The sequence below is a fragment of the Cimex lectularius genome, unplaced genomic scaffold (genome assembly GCF_000648675.2).
Source record: "Cimex lectularius strain Harlan isolate CLEC.00 unplaced genomic scaffold, Clec_2.1 scaffold100, whole genome shotgun sequence".
Classification (NCBI taxonomy): Eukaryota; Metazoa; Arthropoda; class Insecta; order Hemiptera; family Cimicidae; genus Cimex; species Cimex lectularius.
This window is the reverse complement of record NW_019392663.1, coordinates 595,346-615,994: the sequence shown is the minus strand read 5'-3', so window position 1 is coordinate 615,994 and position 20,649 is coordinate 595,346. Positions and strand designations below refer to the sequence as shown.

The following is a 20,649-nucleotide window of genomic DNA, read 5'->3' as shown; positions in this document are numbered from 1 at the left end:
GTTTCCACTTTTCAAATTCCAACTGTATAACTATAAAGTTCAATAATCAAACGACAGGGATTATTTTCATAAATTATATGAAAAGTTCAATATTGTGTCATTAATAATAAATTTTAAACATGTATAACAAATAAAGTCCAATTTGATTTTAAATTTCAACTGCTTTATAATTAAGCATGCTAAAATTAATATGTACTTGTGATTCAGTTAAAACACTAAAAATTTTTTCCAGTTCTTTCTCAATTGTTTCGAATCTCTATATTAATTCTCGTATTCTGGAGTATAGCAGTCGTTTTCTGAGTCCCCTGATCTGTTTTTTAGAGGACATGGGGTTTTTCCACTGAATATACTTATATTCTGTGTTTTGTTTGAATGTTTGTGTATTTATTGTGTGAGTGCTAAGAGCGATGGTGAATACAGCATCACCTTCACCCCTCCAGCACTGTTTAGAATTGAAGACAAAATATTTATAAAAGTACCCCATCAACCCTAAATTAGGTTAGATTATTAATACTGTGTCAATGGAGGAATATCCAGTACTCCACAGGCTAGTCGGAATGAGTGCAATGCGTTTATTTGTGTGACTTATGTAATGTAATTAGTAATGGTTAGATGCATAAATATTTTTCTTTCAGTAGATTGGTGATGAGGCCAGGAAGACAGAAACGTTTATTTTCTTGTAGAACCCACCTTCCTACCAGCTATCTGTTATCCACACATGTACCTGTTCATATAGTAAAACAATTTGTTCGAAGTCCTGATGAAGGCGATATATTCTGCCGAAAGCTCGACAAGAAAATAAATGTTGTTTCTGTCTTCCTAGCCTCATCCCCAATGTACTGAAAGAAAAATATTTAAACTGAGAAGGCTGATCAATCACCAAAGTTAGATGCATAGTTTGCATGGACTTGGGCCTGAAATGACCTAGTTGTCAACAGCCCCGTCAGAGCCTAACCCCACCCAAGTCGAGTACTAAATCCGAGTATCCCTAATACCAGGACCATCCACAGTACTGCATACTTTTGTCCAATCTCCTATTTACTTTATGTTATTCATGAATCTTATCCTTTATGTTTTCAATTAATTTATCACTCTGGCATTCAGGGATGTTGAGGCACAGACTTAAATGATCAGTTTAACAAAACTGCATTTCTACACTTATCACTGATTTTTAATACCATATATTATTATTATGAGATAGAAAGACAGCAAGTGTATTGCAATATTTTTGGAAACATTTTAAACATAAATACAGGCCCATATACTCCAGTGCCTCGATCCAACCATATGAACATATAACAAGTGCCATACGTCCATAGTACATTTATTTAAGATCAGATACCCTAATAGATTATAATTTAATTTCTTCTTTAACCTTTGGATTCATAGTTTATTCTTGAGAAAAACGGAAAAAGCATTTTTACCAAGAATATTTTATTTTTCCTTAAATATACATTATTTCTAGCTTTGTAGAATAATACCTAAGGCTAAACACAGATTGTTTTATTAGTTATTGCAATAAAATAAGTGCGTACTTTTTTAGTTTAAAAGGAGATAAGTATATTAAAAAACAATCTGTTTGCATATGTTTATATTTGTTTTTTAACTAAGGCCCACACATTCTTCCAACACAAGTCAGCGCTCTAATGAATAGTAATAGGAACTGTTGTCAGAAGCAGATCATCATTGGCTTTGACGTTGTTCAGATGAAAAACAGCGACATGACATTGGTAACAAATCGCAACTGACAACAGCAAAACTCATGGATCAAGCGAAGATTATAATACTCATTAATAGGAATGTTTATAACATTGTAAATAACTACTGAGTGAATTTAAATATCCCACTAATTATTACGATTTAATCCAATGAGAAGGTTACACATTACATTAAATGAAAGTAAAGAATAAAATTGTAAAAATATTAAACAGAATCGTCAATTAATATAATTCAGGGAATAAACTCCGTAAATGCTCGTTTGGGGGTGAGTCGAGGGACTCGTAGCCTGGGTCAGAGCTTGAATCCAAGGAGCTTATGGAACAGCAATATGCATCGTGATCATTTGGGGGCTCAGATTGTGAATTATCAGAATGTAAGGTGATGCTTGACACATCACAAGATTCAACTTCTTCTACGACATCCTCAATATAAATCTCCTCTTGGTCGTATGGTAATGTTATAAATATAACTTCATCGTTAATCAAAACATGCTCTTCTTCAGTAGAAGTTTCATTTGTACTGCTGCAATCGGATTCCATGCTTTCTGGTTCGGGCCCCACCACTGCCGGAGACGCAGGCATCTCGTCCTGCAAACACAAAATGAAAATATATAAAAAATATACCAAACAAAAACACATCATGAATGTATCGTCAGATACCTCCAATTCTTCAGCTTGTTTGCTGAGAGAGTCTGCAATCTTTTCAAGCTCTTTGAGGTCGGGTGGATTGGGGAGGTCATCAAGCCAAGAAAAGTCATCCAGATCCAACATGCTGTCATCGTCGTGGAGTGGAGGCCGGTTTTCTGGACAAGGAGGGGTGAGGTTTTTTCCTTCTGCAGAGGAATCGCGGGTACGGCAGACCCAGAATTGTCTCGCCCCTCTTTTGCCATTTTCAGCTCCTTCTCCAAACGTTCTGCCTTCTTGATCAGTTCTTCTTTTTCACTCAATAGCAATAATACTTGGGACATCAGAGAATCATTCTGGAACAAAAAAAGTTATTCATAATTATTATCCTACCAACACATGTTGATGTTCAAGGGTCATATTTCCTTGGACGCCCACAGTGAACTGGTTGTTGTGCAAGGAAGATCTCTAACTTCACAGAGGTCTTACAAGACAATCATAAAACATGTAGTACCATTTGACCCACACGTCGGTGAGATTCTTGCTAATGCAGGTTAATACTAAGCCCCTTGGAGTGGGCCTATTGAGTGCTTGATGTGGCCAGTTCAAAAGTTCAGATATCAACCCAATCAAACACATTTGGGACCAACTTAAGCGACGAATACATTGGCGACACCCAGGTCCTAACACCCTAGAAGAGTTGGAAACTGCTTTTCTTGATAAATGGGAAAGAATTCCTCAGGATTTTATCAGAAATATTTTCCCAGGAATGCAACGGTTTTAACAAACGTGATTTGTGCTAGAGATGGAAACGCTCAGTATTAAAGGGAACAAAAAAGTTTTTTTTTCATTTTTTTAACTCAATAATTATTTTTTAGAATTAGGTAATAAACATTGTCTTTTTAAATGTCTTATTTTTGCAACCAAACCTATTTTTTGGTAAAATATGAATAAACTTAAACACTTAAAATTTAAGAGTAGGGCATTGTCCATCAGTGTATTTAGTTATTAAATATAAATGTATGTAATAAAATAAGAGATAAGAAGAGAAACAGAGAAAGGAAAAGGGGGAGTGAGAGGAGGGGGAGATATGGGTACAGAAAGATAAAGATAGACAAAAAGAATGAGACAGAGCTTGAGATAATGATAAATTGATAGAAGAAAGTGGAAATGGGAAAAAGTGGGATTACGTTGATGGTAGAATGTGAAAAGGTATATACTTGATGATGACTATGAGCTATTCATTAGTCAGGGTTTGATGAGGGTCAGACAATACTCCAGGAATATAGGCAGGTGTAGAAAACAACTGAACAAATTGACTTTGTTAGATAATGCTGAACAATCTGAAAAACACCCTAGTGATTACAAGGCCATTTTTGGAGGATTTAACAAATCGATAATATAATTCAAATGCAAGCGCAGTATTAATTTGTTAATCGTTCATTGTTTGTTAAAGGTCGATCAAATTGCAATACCTGAATTCTCAAGGTCTTGACTGTCGTTTCCAGATCGTTAACATACGCTTTCTTTTTATCCCTTGATGTCTGTGCAGCTTCTCTGTTTTTCAATTTCCTGAAAATACACATTTTTGTAGATTTTTATTTTCTTTTGGTATGAGAATGCGGAAGTTTAAAAATAATCGGGGGATCAATGGTTGTCTGCTGTTGCGACAGACTTACTTTCTTTTGAGTTTTTCGTCCGGCGTCAAATCGTCGAGCCTCCTGCGTACCCTGACTTGTTTGGAAGGGATCGCCACCTCAACGGCAGATCCGTTGACAGCGGACAAGCAGTTGGCGTATTTAGCTGATGCAATCATCATCTCTCGTATTTCGTCTTTATCCTCGATTTGATCGTAGCACAATTTTAGCTTTTTGGTGATCATTTTACAACAGAAAGAACGGTACCGTAAATTGTGTACTCGGTGATGAGGAAAGTTGATATGTACTACTTTTAAAACATCTCTTAATATCGACAAACGGAGAACTGGTGTGTTAGAAATCGGTCACTGACTCACTAGTCACTGGCAACTAAAAGTACGTCTGACGTCAATCCCTCACCACTTCGTTGATGATGTGGCACTGGGCTTTGCCATTTCCCCTTCATCTCTGGATTCTTCCCGTCTTGTGGAATGAGAGCAAAAGTGATGAAAAATAACACAACTGTTAGCAAGATTACTGAAAAGTATAAATGTTAGTTAATTTCATTAAAGTCTGTCTATATCATGTCAAATAATCTAAATAAGCATTAAATTAAAAAAAAGCAATTTTAAAAGAAGTAGAAGAATACTAAATTTTATCAGCTTCAATTAATTATATAAATATTCAATTAATTATACACAATTTTTTCGAAATGAAAAATTGTCTAATTAATTGAGTATTTATAGAAGTAGAACAGTTAGACCATTCCAAGAATAAAAAAATTTATGTTCAAATATTTTAATACTGTAAATATTAATAAATACTGTAATTATTTTATCCCACGATCAATCCTTTAAATGAAAAAGAATGATGCCTATAATTTTTCTATCTATTTGTCTATCAATTAAATCTCTTGAGTTCGATGTAATTAGGCCATTTTCATACTTATTTATTGTATAATCTCTATAATAAGTACTGTAAGTCAGAAATTACGTGTAATCGTCAGCAATGGATTCTCACCATAACTTCTAGTTATTTATTGAAACACTTACTGGAATGAGATAGCCCACTTATGGAACACGGTAACCCAGCGTATTCCATTGGCAATTTTGTGCGTATCCAGAATGACCAGCTGAAAATTATTTATAGAGTATATTAAATTAACCGATTCTTCAAATTACTTTCATTGGATTTTACACTATCCAATTTGTTAAAGGCCTTTAGATCAGAACTATTTGAGAATCCAGATCAAGATTAATTTTAATAAGTCCAATTTCCACATAAAGATTAATTAATTGAAAGATGTTATTTGGTCCATCAGACAAAATCCAATGAAATTAATTTTAATAAAATGTAAAATATGAATTTCACTGTTATATATAAAAAATAAATAAATGCTGATGGGTGTAAATTTCCAAAACGTATATGTATAAAAGTATGTATACCATTTTATTACATTAATTGTTAATTGTATTTTTTTGAATTTGTAATTAAATAAGCGCTGATGATGGCCGAAAGCTCTTTGAACCCAGCATTTAGTATTTTTTTTTTTACCTGTCTAATGACCTCTACGAAGATTGGAACCCTATATAGGTTATCTGCAGGTCGATCAAAGAACATCATATTCCGAAACATGCAAATAAATTAAAATAAGTAATGTATTTATTTTTGTATTAAAAAAATAATAATAAAATACAATAAAACCAATTGGAAATGTTTTTTAACATAAACCAAAGAAAAAATTAAATATGACAAATTAGACTTAAAAATTCCATGTTTAAAATAAAAAACAATTAATTAAATGTAAAATTTGTTCGCAGTCAATACATTTTATATAAATATAAATAATTTTATATAAATCAATATGTCCGTCCTATATGAAAGGGAAGTTAAATTGAATAGTGTTAGAAAATATTTATAATTGATTTCAACAAATTTAACCCTCGATCTATGTACAATGAGTCTTAAGAACTTACTTTGAACATTCTCAATACTATCAGAGTAGGATTCACAATAAGGAGACCAAATAATGGAAGTGTATTTAAGTTGTGACCTAGAGAGAGCAACAAAGTTTTTTAATTAGCTGAATATTGCTGAAGTGTTTGGTATTTTTTTATTGATACAACCTAATATTTTAAATATTTTTTTTATAAATGACAGCAATATAATTAACAGATGGAAGAGATGTGTCAAACAGAACAAAAAGATCTCTTACTCTATTGACTCTATGTAAAAGTTGTACCATAAATTTTGTACAAAAAAATAACTTTTTTATTGTCCTTTAAATAACTCATTATATGGCAATTAGCTACGTTCAGTTTAAGAGAATTATCATTATACCATGAAACTATTTTATCATTGTTTAACTATAACAGATGTAGCAGATTGGCATCATCAAAATTTTTAACCATTCTAAAACTTTTTAGATCATTTGCATAAAGTAGACATTTAACATAACCAGGAAAGAAGTGGTCTAATTCAAGATCTACAGTAATCTGTAGATCAAGATTTATTTAACTCATCTAAATTCATAATGGACAATTTGGATAATAAGAAACCTCTAGTTGGCTTGTACTTTGACATACAAGACTTTCATTCTATAGACTTTAGCCTTATAATTAACAAATAGATGGTTATTGGATTAAATTTATTGAATTCTATTTATACAATTGCACACTCAATAAGCTTTGAACTTGTAAATACAATTCTTGTGGGAATAGTTCTTGGGCCGATCTTGGTTTTTGTTTATGTATGTGTATCTTACAACATAATACAAGCATATAAATAATAAACTACCTATATTGATATCTATATAATTAATTATAACTACTCTTAATATGCCCTCAATTACAAGTAGTAACATAGTAATAGGTGGGTTGAGGATAATAGGAAACAACTATTCTTCTAGAGGGGGAGAGAGAGTGCAACTATGCACATTTATCTATTACACACTATTTATTATATCTACGATAATTGTTATATAACATATATGTATTTGATNTAAATAATACAAAGTACTGGTTATATTGGTTTAATTAATAATATGACCTATTGCAAAATTTGGGTTGTAATATACCTATTACTGCCCAGACAATTTTTATGGACAAGCAATTTTCAGAATTCAGCATTACTGATTTCACTACTTACTTTATTAACTTTATTAATAACTTAATCTAATTAATAACTTAATCTAATTAATAACTTAATCTAATTAATAACTTAATCTAATTAATAACTTAATAGATTTGTTGGGTGTTAAAGTAGATGAGGATTTAATTTTAGGCTTTAGAGTTGTATTGAGAGGGCTAAATTTCTACTAATGGCAAAGGGGTGGCAGTTTTGAACACTGCAATTATTTAACTTTTACAAAATCGCCTTGACTGTTGTAATTAAAAGAAATAAATTAAAAAATAGTTTCCTATTATTTTTCTTAAAAGTTAAGCGTTCTTCTATAAATCGAATTTCAACAGACGACTTATTGGCAGCATTGTCTCGTAACAAGATTTATCAGCTTATCGAAATAATGTGTTTACAACTGACAGCCGGCTAACACGGGCCGGATTTTGCGTAGTCGATATTTTCTATTGACCTGAGGGATCAGGGATCAATTGAAAAAAGGAGAACAGAAGAGAGAGAAAAGAAAAAAGGGGAAAAATGGTCACGAACACGGAAGAAGACGACGATAGCCAAGAGGATACAATCAACTACAAACAACAATACCGAATTTTCAAGAGGAAACTCAAATTCTTGATTTATGTGGGTCGACTCGCCCTTTTTCGAACTTTTTCTTCTTTTTTTGCAATGTACCTTGGTTTTGACTGTCTCTCTCTTTCAGGAAAATGAGTGTTTCCAGGAAGCGCTTAGAAACAATCAACGGCGTATGCTAAAAGTCTCTAGAGATAAAAATTTCCTTCTCGACCGACTTCTCAACTACGAGAAAGTCGAGGTGACTTCCAGCGAGGGTGAAGAGACTGAGTCCTCCGACGACGAAATGGGACGTGCTGAAGTTAAAAGGTACTTTAAAAAACTTTTTAAAAAAATTAAAAACTATACTATCAATGAAATGTTTATAATGTTTTCAGACGAAAAATTGACGTCGGCAGCTTGGGAAGTGTGAATTTAAATATTCATTCTACGAGCTCTTCTAAAGCTGCGACTCCAGCAAAGAAAAAGAAAGCCCAGGCATCAAAAGGGAAGTCTTCAAGTCACCCTCAGGTAAAGACATATAACAAGCTGTCAATAATTTTAACACTTTGAATATTCCGGAAAAAACATTGCCTCGCTGCCTATAATTAACCAGAAAATGAACAAAATAACTGATTGACTAATGGATAAATGCTCTCTGCTTGTCTCGGTTTTATTCACTGTTCCTTCATTCCACCCTTCTTTGATATTTACTCCAGTTGACAACAGATCTATCAGAAACATTCGCAATACAAATAGGCAACGATCACAGTTGAGGTTGACAATATCCCCCACTGTTCCAGCCTTCACACTTAATCTCTTTTAACACCACCACCTTTGCTGTCTTTTTTATCTGTAGTTGCAGGCATTGCAGGGTCCTCCTATCATCGATGGACACATAACATCTGAGGAAGTTGAAAAGCACTTAGAGGGCCGACAGAGGTACATGGAAATCGATAAAACCCCTGTAACCATTCCGACTGAAATGTTCAGCAATGACCCAAGTTTGGATAGGTAAATTATTGACCATCCAACAACTCTCTGATGTAATTAAATAATTTTTTTTTCCAGTGAATCAAATGAAATTTGTGAAATGGAAACATCACCATGCAACTTGGGTGAAGAATGTCTTAATACTGAACTCATCATGCCTGACTAATTAATTGTGCTTTTTAGTATTTACTCATCAATTATCAAGTTTGTATACTAAAAAAAAGAAAACCAATTTTATATTTAAACCATAAATTGTTTAGAAAAGTTACTTTGTAATAAACCCTAATAGATTGTCTAAACATCATTACAGTATTTATGCAATTACATATTCATTATAATATATAAAAATAAATCCTAAACAGTGAATTTTTGCTTTTTTTATACTATAAATTATTTGAGTGTGTGGGCAAATAAATAAAAAAAAGTACATTTGCTATTATTTTCTATCCTTTATAACCAATAGATCTTTGATAAAAATGCTGAATAATCACAATCGTATAAAATGGTAAATTCATAAAATTTGGTTATCTTGTATTTCAGAAAAACATTTATAAATGTAGAAAAGCCGCAGCTCATCAAAGTCAATAGACCGCGTAGTTGTGAGTATTTGATTCTTAGTTTACGATGGGTTTTGGTCTGCAAGTTGGTGAAGTCTCTAGAATCCCTTTAGCCCCTAGAGTCTAAAGTCTTTGTCGCAGATTCTCGGATACATGTTGCAGACTCTTCACCCCGCAACATTGTCGCTCCGGAAATTGTGTCCACACTGACTCAATGTTTATTTAAACTGGGATTCAAAAAATACTAAAATGCAACACGCCAGATTCAAGATTCATTGTCGCAGAGTGTCTCGGATGCAAGAAAATGAATCCCAGACGCAGCTCCGCGACAAAGAGTCCGAAGAAAGCATCCCAGTGCGAACTAAGGCTAAGATCCCTCTCTCACCACCAATAACACATATTTTATTATATTAAAGATAATAATAATTCAAAATATGCACTAAGAGGACAATATTAGTTTGTGTGTAACAAAAACTACTTTTATAATGAGTTGGGTGAGTAATGAACTAAAATATACAATAAATTATTTTAGTTTTATAGTTTATTGATGTGTAAATTAGCAAAACATTTAGATTATTCAGCTGGGCATAATAATAGAATTATATGATTGCAATGCTGGGATGCAGTTGTTCTTCCTAGTATTGCTGTCAGCACTCCCTCCTCCCTGGGAGATTATTTGTATTTTTCATTATAGTAAGTGTCACAAGCGGGATTTGAACCCACTACGGCTGGGGAGTTGGTACCTGGATGGATAGAAATCACAATAGTTCAAGTGGCTAGTGCAGTAGTGCATTCAGCCTAAGGTTGTGCGTTCAAATCCCGCTCGTGACACTTGCTTTTTCATCTCAACCAAGACCTTAGATTAAAAGTATAATTAATTAAAATAGTCACTACAGTCAATTATGATTGCTAAATGCACATATGGTTTAATTATAAGAATTAATTTCCTAACTATTATTGAAAGCACATCATTGCAGTAGGCTAAACTTGAATTTTTAAAATCAAACGGTTTTAAGAAGTAATCTAGAAGTGAAGTTAATTATATATATAATTTCTATTCTTTTCCGTATTCATAATTATTAAGCATATTTTTTTTGTTGATTATTATTTTTATTAGTAGTAGTAGCAAACAATAATTTATTTCAGTTTGATTTCTAATTACTCACTGGTCGTATAACCGGAATGTTACCTACAGTGCTTTGCAGGAGTGTGCCTGGATTTTTATTTTTTTTAAATTTATATTTATTAATATTTAAATAATAAAAAAAATGGTTCATCAGTACAATAAAATCTGAATGTATGATTTTATTATCAGTCAGTGTGGAAAATCAATCTTTCAAACATGCTTATAGGGAGAGTTTTTAAAAGAATTGGTAAAATTATTTGTTTAAGTCTATCATTAGGTCAAAATAATAATTAATCGTTAAAATTTCAGCTGGAAGGTCTGCTGGAGGGCAGGCTCTGACGAAAAATTGGTTTTCAACTTCGCAAATTTCATGCATGAGGATTGATGAGACCAACCCTGTAAATCTCTTGGTGTAATTATTTATATTTTTCGTTTGTATATATTAAATGGTGAATGTCCAGGTGAAACACACTAATGAGCACTTGGGTTTATTCTACACGGTCCCTGTCGCTGACAGGGCGAAGCTCTTCCCGGCTGGAGGACTTCCCAAGTCATTTCTTTCCAGTGTGGACACTTTCAATGAAATGTGCTTGATGATCAGGAAGCCCGCTCTAGATGTTATCAACTATTTGGAGAAAACAGATTTTGACAAGCCAGTCATTAGATATGTATTGTGTATCCTTTGCCATTAATTGATATAACCAATGGGTCTCAGGCATGCTAAATAACTATAAACTGATTTTATTGTATTTGCACTATTTCTCTAAACCATAAAAAAATATCAGATTTGAGTTCTATTTGCATTGGAATTTGTTTGCTGTTTAATTATGAAATTTTTAATTATAAATATTGTGGTGAAGGTCTGTAAACCGTATTTTAAATCATTAAATCCATTCAGCACAGGGTATTGATGCAGGCCAAATGTGTTAACTACAAATTGTCAGTAAAGATGGGCAAGATGCTTGAACTATTTCAGTTTTCGTTTTGAGCCATAGTGAGGCAAACTGGAATGCTTAATGCTTAATCATAATTTTTTTCATTGACGAGGGGTCGGTCCAGTACTTGTATTATGGCTAGTACAACAATCAGATAACTTGATCACTGCTATTTCATACTTCAGACAACAAACAACATTGTAGTGTTCAGTACATTTTTTGTTGTTGCAGAATTCAATTCTTAACTCCACTCCAACTTAAAAATGTCTATTGTAGCTTTTATCTATACTTTGGAAAGTGCGCTATCTGTTATATAACTGAGCACATTCCTTGGGTGCCTCTTCATAGATCTTTGGTATGAGTAATGTTCTACCGAAGTGGCCGAACCTAACACTACATTTGCAAAGGATATGTGCTGATGTCTCTGGTTCCTCCTGATAGAGCTGGCATGTCTTAGCCTTAAGCAATTTTATTACAGTTGTTACCTTTTTCCAAACTTTGTTGGTATTATTCATTACAGTAAGCAGTGTGTGTGGTTTATCTTGAGACCCTTGTGGTCTACATGACTCAGTCCATCCTTATAAGGATACCTCTACAGTTAGTTAATACTATATATAGTAATATTACTACTGTCGTACTATATAGTAATATATTAATAAAATCTATACTAGTTATGTTATTGTGACTAATATTTCAATGCTAAAATACAAATTACAAGTGGATTTGTCAACCATGAAGACGGGGAAGAAATTACACTGAGGGGATTTGTTGTGTTTGGGTTGGGATTGGTTTTGTATTTAACGAGATTTTTTCCAAGGGACCAGAACTGTCTTATGATTTATCAGGATACGAATTACCAATTTTTATTTGTAATATTTTTCTTTAACATATACATGCATATAACATGTAGTTGGAAAGCCTGGCTGTGGGAAGACACTGACATTAGCGCATATTGTACATTATGCCTACTTAAATCAATTTGTCCTCGTACACGTACCATGGAGTGAGTTTTCTGTTTGTTACAAATACACTTTCATAATTTAAATTAAACAAAACAATTCTTGTTCAAGCTTGGACTTGGTTTCGTGATAAAAAGGTCGACGCGGCCTATTCAACCAGTCATGCCGGCATGGTAGATCTGCCTGTGGTTTCAGCCAATTGGCTCAAACATTTCCAGACACAAAATGAAAATTTGCTGAAAAATCTAGACGTAAGGAGATAAAATTATTTGTTCTAAAATTGTTACTATTTATTGTAATTTTGCAGTTAAAAATAGGAAAAGATTATGTATGGAATCAAAGAGAAGTTACAACAGAAGGGAGCTCTATACATGAACTTATATTACACGGGATAAACCGTATCAAATATGCTGCTGACTGTGTTGATGCTTTGATATCAGAATTAAAAGCAGCCAGCAACGCAAAAAAGTAAAAAAAAAATAAAATAAAATAAAATAAAAAAAAACTAACATTTACAAATGTAGTGATTTTTAATTGATTATTTTTTTAGATGTAAAACTTTAGTAGTCATTGATGGTTTCAATGCCCTCTTAGGCGGAAGTCCAACTGTTGTGAAGACAGAAGATAAACTTATGGTCAATCCTGCTAATGTCACACTGTCACAAACCATGATTAATGCTTGTAAGCAAGATTGGGTAAGATACTTTATTAAATATACATATGAAGAAATATATTAACTTTTTTTAAAATCATAAGTATGTATGTTCGATTGATTATACACAATTTTTGGATATAAAAAATTTCTCATAGGCAGGATTCACACCCTCAATCTTCGGATAGAACTCTGATACTCTACCACTTGAGCAACTGTGACTTTGATTGCCCATGCCACAAACTTCTCATTTCGATTCTCAAATTATTCTAAATGCATATAAACCGCTGCTTTATCTTGAGGCACTTTTAACGAATGATTCTTACTTGCATTAATGGGACTGTATACGATTCACATTTTTGAATGATTCGTGGGTACAAATCCAGCCTGTGCCATAAATTTTCCATTTGGCAACATTGTGTATAATAATAAATTGAATAATATATAATAAAAATTATTTTAAAAACAAATAAACGCTAATGGAGTACAATTGTTAATTAAATGTGCATCTATTTGAAGGAGTGGTTTTCTGCAATGTGTTTGTCAAATACATATCCACAATAAAAGGCCAAATGCACAAGAAAGCATTAAAAATATTTACAATTCAATAAATGTGAAATATTTAAATACTGCAGAGCTACAGAATAGGACATTATAGCCTGTATATCCTTAAAAAGTTACTGGTGTTCCTCAAGGCTCTATCCTTGGACAATATTCCTTGTATATTTCAACCTTGTCCTAAGAATGTAAAACTTTACACTGACAATATCTCTCTCTACTATTCCTCGTTGAGAATAGTTACAATATGAAACAGGTTAGACAACATAATGCATTGCGTAGGAAGTTGCTTCAGCCATTGGGAAAATTAAAATCATACTCATGATAAAACAGAGGAAATAGTTTTTTCTTGAAAATTGAAAGTGAAACTCGTGGTTGGTCACCGAGTTGGTCAAATATCTGGGGGTGATACTGGACAGTAAACTCACTTTTACTCCCAATGTTAATGATAAAGTGAACAATGGCAAAGAGGCTATCTGCGTCCTTTTCTCCCTCTATCTGCTCTACTAACTCATGTACAAGGAATGTTCAGGCCAATGTTCCTGTAAGCATGCCAATCCTGAGTCTGACATTCAAGACTAGCAAGTTGCAGGTTGGGAGGAACAAGAACTGCACAATATGACAATCATGTTAGTGCTAGAATACATCAGATATGTAAGCATTATTTTTTTTTTTTTTTAAGCAGTGTAACCTAGTACCAGTTCAATCTGCTGCCAAATGGGCAATTATTGTATGAATGACAGGTACATATGCAGAAGAATAAAGAATGTTATCCCACAGCTTGGCCTAGCTAGCTGGGGTTTTTAATCTTTTTCCTCATTATTTATTACCTAACTAGGTGAAGACGAGTTGCTACCCAGAAACTCCTCCGTAAGAAATACCACTGTATTTTATGTATATATTTAAAAATGATGTAGGATCCTGTGAAATCTTCACCTATAAAAATAGTTTCAGTATCTTAGTTTATGTATGTATAATGTTTTATGTATGTATAATTTTGCAATTATACATGCATATGTATTTATTTAATAATTCAAGAGATTAATTTTTTTCCAGACTAATGGTGCAGTGGTTTTAACGATAGATCAAAGGGCTGCAAAAAACAATTTTTTAAACAACCACTTCCCTCTTTATTTGCTTGGAAGAAAAGTAATTAAAATGAAACTATTTTATTTTTTTATTTTTCTATTCTTTGGACTTCATTTTCATTGTTAATTTGCAGGGCTTTGAAACATTAGACCCATTCGTTCCAGTGCCAGTAACAGAATTAACAGAGTCTGAGTTTCATAATATGGTAGATTATTATGAAGATCGAAAATGGATATTCAGGAAAGATGGAAGAGTTGATTTAGAGTTTTTAACCAATAAGAATCCTTACAAACTTAGGGAAATGTGTGGAGGATTGTAAATGAGCATTTAAATATGTAACAATAAAGGTTTTCTACTTGTTTTTATCTGTTAAAATAAGCCAGAATTGTTACCAAAATATGTACAAAATTTATTAAATTTAAATTACTGTACAATATTTACATTTAAAAAAAATAATGTTTTTTTAAAATATGTTAAAAGAGAAAATGTATATTTTCTTTTTTGTATAATGTTATCACATTGGCTTTAAGGAACGACTAGATAGGCAATTCTTCTTGGGTATTGATTTGAGACCCACTTCTCAATGTCATTTCAGTCTTTTTTATCTTCCAGGTGTCAGATCTGTTGGGATCTCTGGCCAAAAGAAACATCTGTTCAAAAACACCCACAACTTCCCCTGATTCTTTGTGTAGAGTGCCACATGTTAATATGGCAAGAAGTCCATGTGGATCTATTTTGGCCTTTATGCCGGACTGGTCTAAATTGGGTAAAAAGAGCAGCTTATGGCTGTTTTGGAGTTCCCATATCATGTTTATTATCCCTTCGGTACCTTGGGCTTCATCTGTCGTAATTTCAGATGCTATAATTTTTACTGAGGCTGTCGATTCTTTCCAGAAATCAGTTTTATCCAAGGTTTCCCCTCCTTTTTTAATGACTAGTTCATTTATTTTACTGTAAAACCATTTTGCAAACTCTAATGAAAAAGTGTTAAGCATAGCTGGGTCATCAAGAGAGGTCCTGATTTCCACAGTATTGGTTACAGTCATTTTCTTTTCAGGTTCCTGTGATAAAAAATATAAAAAATTATTAAAATAAAATAAATATTAACCATAAACACATAAAATACCAAAGATTGTGGAGTAACTGCCCAGAAATCAATAATCCTTTGCATTATTGATGACTTGTCAATGCCTGTAGGTAATCTTACACCCTTGTCACTAAGATATTGGAAAAGAATGCCTTTGGTTATTCGCTTCTTTGTAAGAAAATGCCACAATGATTCTTGATGCTGAAGAATGATTTCAAGTGCTTCTAAAATAAAATAATAATATCAGTGGTGATTTTATAACAAGTTTGGTAAAATTGTCACAAATTTGTTTTTTTATAAGATCTATTATTAATGTATGTAGGGTGGTAATTTGATAATTTCCAATCATTCTGGTTCGACAAATGTGTTTCGGCATTTTGTCATATTTAGTGTTGGGTCTTTACGCTTTCTTATGTTATGTCATTTTTGTATGTAGACAAGCAGTAGAGACAAATAATCTGTAATTTCTTGTTTGTGAAGTAATTTTAAAGATTAAGAATCCACCTAAAGATCTCTTGCAAAACGTTTGATTTAAAATTATTAAAAACATTTTTTTCTAAATGACATATTTTCAAGATAAAAAAAGTTTCACTGCAACTTTATATATTGGAATCAATTTTTTTAAAAAGAATTTTTTAATATTTCTTTAGATAATTCATAACAATTTGTTGGAAATACTTAATTATATAAACTGACAGACAAATTAAACTCACCACTTAATTTATATATTTTAAAATTAAAACCACATCTTTCTAGATTAGTTGCAGGTAATTAGGAGCTATTGTAGTTAAAATAAACAGTAAATAATATTTTGTTTACTTTAGTACTGATAAATCCCATTTGCACAAAAAGGAGCATAAGTCTTTCCATTCTGCCTGCTACATCTAAAGATCCTTTCAATTAATTTTTTTTCCTTCATTGGTTTCATTTGATATATTTTTTATTCCTAAACCTTTTTTTCAGGTATTAGTAATCTTATAGTTTCTTATATGCAATCTTATAGTTAATTTTAAACATATTTATTTATTTATTATACAGGCAAAGCCTATTAAAAATATACAATAGTTACAAATATACTTAGGAGAGATGATATAAAGATTCATTATAATACATAAGCTCATTAAAGAAATCACTGAACTAGAATTAAAACGCAAGAACAAATAATTGGAAGTGTTAATTATTTTTAAAAACATAAAAAGGTGCAGTAAACATGATTGAAAGAATACAAACAAAATTGAACTCAATAAAGATAATTAATCGAAATAACCAAGGTAACTAGCACAGTAATATGTAGATTTCATAAGGAATTGTAAATATTAAACAGAGCTAGCTATGTGTTTACAGAACAATAATGAGACACATAAAATGGATATGAAAATAGTACATAAACTAATCTAAACTTTTATATCTTATGCAAAACTGCAGAAATGAATTGATTTAAAAATATGCTAAATCTTGGTATGAGAGGTGCGGATAAGCTTTAGCTATCCATTAACCTATTAATGGGACTTTTTTAAAATGTAATTAGTCTTATGGGCAAAAATTATTATTTTATGTGCCCAGAATGAGAGCTGGGGAACATTAAAGTCTAATTTGAAAAGTAAATAAGGAGACTAAATCTGATTATTCTCAAGTTTATAAAGAAAGATGAAGTCAAAGTAAACTCTTCTCTTACAAAGTTTAAAGTCATGTATATTTGATAAACGTTCAAATTTGAATAAACCAATTATGTCATTGAAATGTTGAATATGAAGAGTCGGAGTGATGAACCTACCGGGTTGTCTAGAAAATAATACAGGTTTGTGATTATAAAATAATAAATAAATGATTTTAAACATTTTTATTAACGATGAACTAGATTATCGACCTGCTGGATACAAGAAGTCTTTTCATTGGATCTTCGGAAGAGGTCAAAACAGAGAAAACTTCCTTACGATTTTCGCCGAGCTTTCGACAGTTTTATACTGTCATCTTCAGGGCCTGTTTTATTATCATATAAACAAACAATTAAAACATGAAAAAACAATANTTTTGACCTCTTCCGAAGATCCTCTGAAAAGAATTTTTATTAATTAAAATACCCTCCATCACTCTAAATACACTTCTCCCAAAATGAATGCAACTTTTCTATTCCCTCTGATTAGAATTTTGAGACTTTATTATTAACTAATAAATGCATCTGTAAATGTATTTTCTACGATTTTTGATCATTAAATGTTTTCTAAAAATTATAAAACGTCCAGCTGTATGAAAAAATGGTAGTCAGTAGGTGAGCGGTCTGGAGAATAAGGAGGGTGAGGCGGAATCAAGATCCAACAGTTTTCATGATGTCACGTGTAAGACAAGGGGCCGAGCGTTGTCGTGTAACGAAACTGACCAAAGATAGCTTCAATAAAACAAATTTATGGTGTATTGTTTCAATTTAAGAGCAATACATTTCGGCATTGATTGTTTCGCCAGGATTCAAAAAGCTGTAGGAAATCAACCCAAATGAGGCCCACAAGTTGCCATCGCCCTCTTTTGATGTTTGGGTTTTTTTGAAAAATGTGGTGCTGCATCTTCTTTGTGAAGCCATTGTCTAGAATGTCTGCTGTTATCACAGAGAATCAACTTTTCATCACAAGTAACAATTCTATCAAGAAAAGGTTCGTTTATGTTTCAGCAAAGAATTGTTGCAGAAATTTCATAACGATTTTTTGGAGGGTGATTTAATGCATGAGGAACCCAACTTTTGAGCTTGTTCACCTCTCTAATTGCCTTAAGGTTAGTCAACGACGGTTGATTTGCTAATGGAAAGATTCTCTGCAAATTCTCGAACAGTAGCTCTGGAATTTTCTTCGACCAAAACTCGCAAAACATCATCAGAAATCCTTCCAATTCCTTGTTTAAGCCTACAGTCTCCCTCTCAAATTTTTTTAAACCATCTCTGAACAGTGTTCCCACTCATACTGTCATCGCCCCAAACTTCATTAATGTTTCTGGTCATTTGGACACCGTTCCGACCGAGTTAAAACTTGTAAAACAAAATTAGACAAAAATCACACGTTGACATCTTAGTCATCTTAGTAAAGTCCCAAGTAATGAAATGCTACTGAGGTAAACAAACATTTTTGTTTAGAAGAGGATTAACAAGTGTTGACATTTGTACAAAAGAATAATCCATCAAACCTAAACTGTTTATTATATAGAGGGGCAATTGAAAGAAAACCTGCATTATTTTCCGGACAAACCAATAAAATTCGATCATTACTGTCATGGTCTGCAAATGACAGATCCATCCAACGCTGATAAGCAGCATACCGAGATGATCACTAAGGTTCAAAACTTTTAAAGTTGTTAAAAACTTGTAACCTTGATTGATTGTGTTTTATAATGAGTGGTAACAAAAAACAAGCCTTGGACTAATAAATCACATTTCACAATTAATAATTTACCGGTTTTTGTTTCCACGTTAAGCAATCCATTTGAAGACGTCTTTGCCAAGTCTAGGAGATCGGACAAGGGCAGACGGACCAGCAGGTCCCTCAAATTGGCTTTGTCCTGTTCGGATAGCATGCCGGATTGCTTTGCATCGAATCAGTTAAAATTTCAATTTAAACCAAACGATAAAAACTTGCTACCCAATTTATTACAAAAAGAACGTGAGTTTGGGTAGAACCTCATTCTGGGTTTTCATCACAGCTGGCCCAAGGCCCAACCCCCAAATAAACCCAACCAACTCTCACTCTTGGCACAGAAACTGACATCATATTTTATAACATATCCATAATTAATGCGATTTTTATTCATTATTATCCGGATTAAATTGTTATTTAAACCTTTTTTTGTAATTTCAACAACGTACTGACTTTTTATCGATCGACTATCGCAAAAATTTTAAAAAGAAAAGAAAAAAAATTTTCAATTGCAGCAAAACTAAAGTTTATGTTTCTACAATTTCAGTTTGTGCCTGCAATAACGTAGAGACACTTACAGATGAAAAGTATCATTAATTAAAATATTAATTTTGTTTTTAAGTCTGTGCAATCTATTGTTGGGGGAATGGTACAGGTAATTGATGGTAGTTGAAGGAGTGAAGAAGAGTGAGTAGGTTTGGGTTTGGTTAGTGGGAATGAGGAAATTATTAGTTGAAGTAAATCAGTGGAGTGTATCATGTTGTTCAGAAGTTTATACTAGAAGTATTCAGAGTGATAAAAGAGAATCTGATATATAGTTCATGTATATTTTTAAAAAAATCCTAAGTTCATAAGGTCCTAACTTTGATGTTGCCTCTATAATGTTAAATGAACACATACAATTGTATAATTTTTTTAAAAATCTGTTGCAGTCTCAAACATACAGATGGGGCTGGCCTTTATTACATACAATAATATAAAATAGTACATTTATATAGAAAATAAAACAAATTTATCCTGATATTGCATACAATAAAATGCAGTATTAAAATTAATAATGTTAAACATTTATAGATATAGTAAAGAAAATAAAACAAACTTTTCATGGCATCACGTACAATACAATAGTAATTAATGAACAATTACTCTAATCATAAAGAAAATGAAAGAAATTTATCCTGACATTGCACATGATAATACACTCAAGAAATAATAATGTACATTTATAGATATTGTAAATTAAATAAAACAAACTTATCATGGCATCACATACAATACAATAGTAATTAATAAACAATTATAGATATTATAAAAAATAAATAAATAAAACAATTTAATCCTGGCTAACAAAAATTGCTCTTATATTTTACAACATCTATCTAAAAAAAAACATATATAATTTTGTTTGTTTAGTTCACTTGTGTCAGAAATAGTAAGTTGGTTTACAAATTTATCCTCATTGTTACAATTAGTTAGGAGAATGTCATTTTGTATATATAATGTTCTGAGAAAAGCAAAGAACGGAGAGGTCACAATGTGATGATGTGCTATGTGATTATGTTCTTTTAATGGGCACAATTTAAAAGGTTGTTCAGAATTAAATAAGTGTAATCTCCTGTTTAAGTATATACCACA

General features: G+C 32.1%; 4 protein-coding genes across 5 annotated transcripts; 2 read left to right on the top strand and 2 right to left on the bottom strand.

Annotated features, from left to right (window-relative positions):
• Nucleotides 1-1,574: 1,574 nt before the first annotated feature.
• On the bottom strand, nt 1,575-4,387 carry LOC106663737 (X-box-binding protein 1). The gene is made up of 4 exons (XM_014388812.2): nt 4,022-4,387; nt 3,818-3,914; nt 2,379-2,698; nt 1,575-2,306 (listed from the first exon to the last, which is right to left on the bottom strand). The coding sequence occupies exons 1-4, from the start codon at nt 4,222-4,224 to the stop codon at nt 2,201-2,203; spliced, it is 726 nt and encodes a 241-aa protein (XP_014244298.1). The 5' UTR covers nt 4,225-4,387; the 3' UTR covers nt 1,575-2,200.
• A 3,102-nt stretch (nt 4,388-7,489) lies between these two features.
• On the top strand, nt 7,490-9,022 carry LOC106663569 (INO80 complex subunit E). 2 transcript variants are annotated; one of them, XM_014388486.2, is made up of 5 exons: nt 7,490-7,735; nt 7,815-7,993; nt 8,062-8,194; nt 8,529-8,677; nt 8,735-9,022. In XM_014388486.2, exons 1-5 carry the CDS (start codon nt 7,634-7,636, stop codon nt 8,820-8,822), a joined length of 651 nt encoding a protein of 216 aa, XP_014243972.1. In that variant the 5' UTR covers nt 7,490-7,633; the 3' UTR covers nt 8,823-9,022. The 2 variants fall into 2 exon arrangements, with proteins under 2 accessions (XP_014243972.1, XP_014243971.1); XM_014388485.2 differs by having other exon boundaries at nt 7,492-7,735; nt 8,523-8,677.
• A 1,360-nt stretch (nt 9,023-10,382) lies between these two features.
• Nucleotides 10,383-14,893, top strand: LOC106663723 (28S ribosomal protein S29, mitochondrial). Its single transcript, XM_014388796.2, has 9 exons — nt 10,383-10,586; nt 10,649-10,737; nt 10,801-11,014; nt 12,185-12,277; nt 12,345-12,484; nt 12,541-12,701; nt 12,784-12,928; nt 14,500-14,592; nt 14,666-14,893. The coding sequence occupies exons 1-9, from the start codon at nt 10,556-10,558 to the stop codon at nt 14,849-14,851; spliced, it is 1,152 nt and encodes a 383-aa protein (XP_014244282.1). The 5' UTR covers nt 10,383-10,555; the 3' UTR covers nt 14,852-14,893.
• A 108-nt stretch (nt 14,894-15,001) lies between these two features.
• Nucleotides 15,002-19,312, bottom strand: LOC106663724 (uncharacterized protein C3orf38 homolog). Its single transcript, XM_014388797.2, has 3 exons — nt 19,054-19,312; nt 15,659-15,843; nt 15,002-15,593 (listed from the first exon to the last, which is right to left on the bottom strand). The coding sequence occupies exons 1-3, from the start codon at nt 19,172-19,174 to the stop codon at nt 15,069-15,071; spliced, it is 831 nt and encodes a 276-aa protein (XP_014244283.1). The 5' UTR covers nt 19,175-19,312; the 3' UTR covers nt 15,002-15,068.
• Nucleotides 19,313-20,649: the final 1,337 nt, after the last annotated feature.

What these genes read in the sequence shown, in the direction of transcription:
- LOC106663737 (XM_014388812.2), bottom strand. Translation starts at nt 4,224, where the DNA reads ATGATCACCAAAAAGCTAAAATTGTGCTACGATCAAATCGAGGATAAA. An exon ending in TCAAGACCTTGAGAATTCAG is followed by an intron (nt 2,699 to 3,817) that starts GTATTGCAATTT and finishes TTTTTGTTCCAG; the next exon opens with AATGATTCTCTGATGTCCCA. An exon ending in AACAAGCTGAAGAATTGGAG is followed by an intron (nt 2,307 to 2,378) that starts GTATCTGACGAT and finishes TTGTGTTTGCAG; the next exon opens with GACGAGATGCCTGCGTCTCC.
- LOC106663569 (XM_014388485.2), top strand. Translation starts at nt 7,634, where the DNA reads ATGGTCACGAACACGGAAGAAGACGACGATAGCCAAGAGGATACAATC. An exon ending in AACTCAAATTCTTGATTTAT is followed by an intron (nt 7,736 to 7,814) that starts GTGGGTCGACTC and finishes TCTCTCTTTCAG; the next exon opens with GAAAATGAGTGTTTCCAGGA. An exon ending in AATGACCCAAGTTTGGATAG is followed by an intron (nt 8,678 to 8,734) that starts GTAAATTATTGA and finishes TTTTTTTTCCAG; the next exon opens with TGAATCAAATGAAATTTGTG.
- LOC106663723 (XM_014388796.2), top strand. Translation starts at nt 10,556, where the DNA reads ATGCTTATAGGGAGAGTTTTTAAAAGAATTG. An exon ending in ATTTGCTGAAAAATCTAGAC is followed by an intron (nt 12,485 to 12,540) that starts GTAAGGAGATAA and finishes GTAATTTTGCAG; the next exon opens with TTAAAAATAGGAAAAGATTA. An exon ending in GCAGCCAGCAACGCAAAAAA is followed by an intron (nt 12,702 to 12,783) that starts GTAAAAAAAAAA and finishes TTATTTTTTTAG; the next exon opens with ATGTAAAACTTTAGTAGTCA.
- LOC106663724 (XM_014388797.2), bottom strand. Translation starts at nt 19,174, where the DNA reads ATGCTATCCGAACAGGACAAAGCCAATTTGAGGGACCTGCTGGTCCGT. An exon ending in TAACGTGGAAACAAAAACCG is followed by an intron (nt 15,844 to 19,053) that starts GTAAATTATTAA and finishes ATTTTATTTTAG; the next exon opens with AAGCACTTGAAATCATTCTT. An exon ending in CAGTTACTCCACAATCTTTG is followed by an intron (nt 15,594 to 15,658) that starts GTATTTTATGTG and finishes TTTTTATCACAG; the next exon opens with GAACCTGAAAAGAAAATGAC.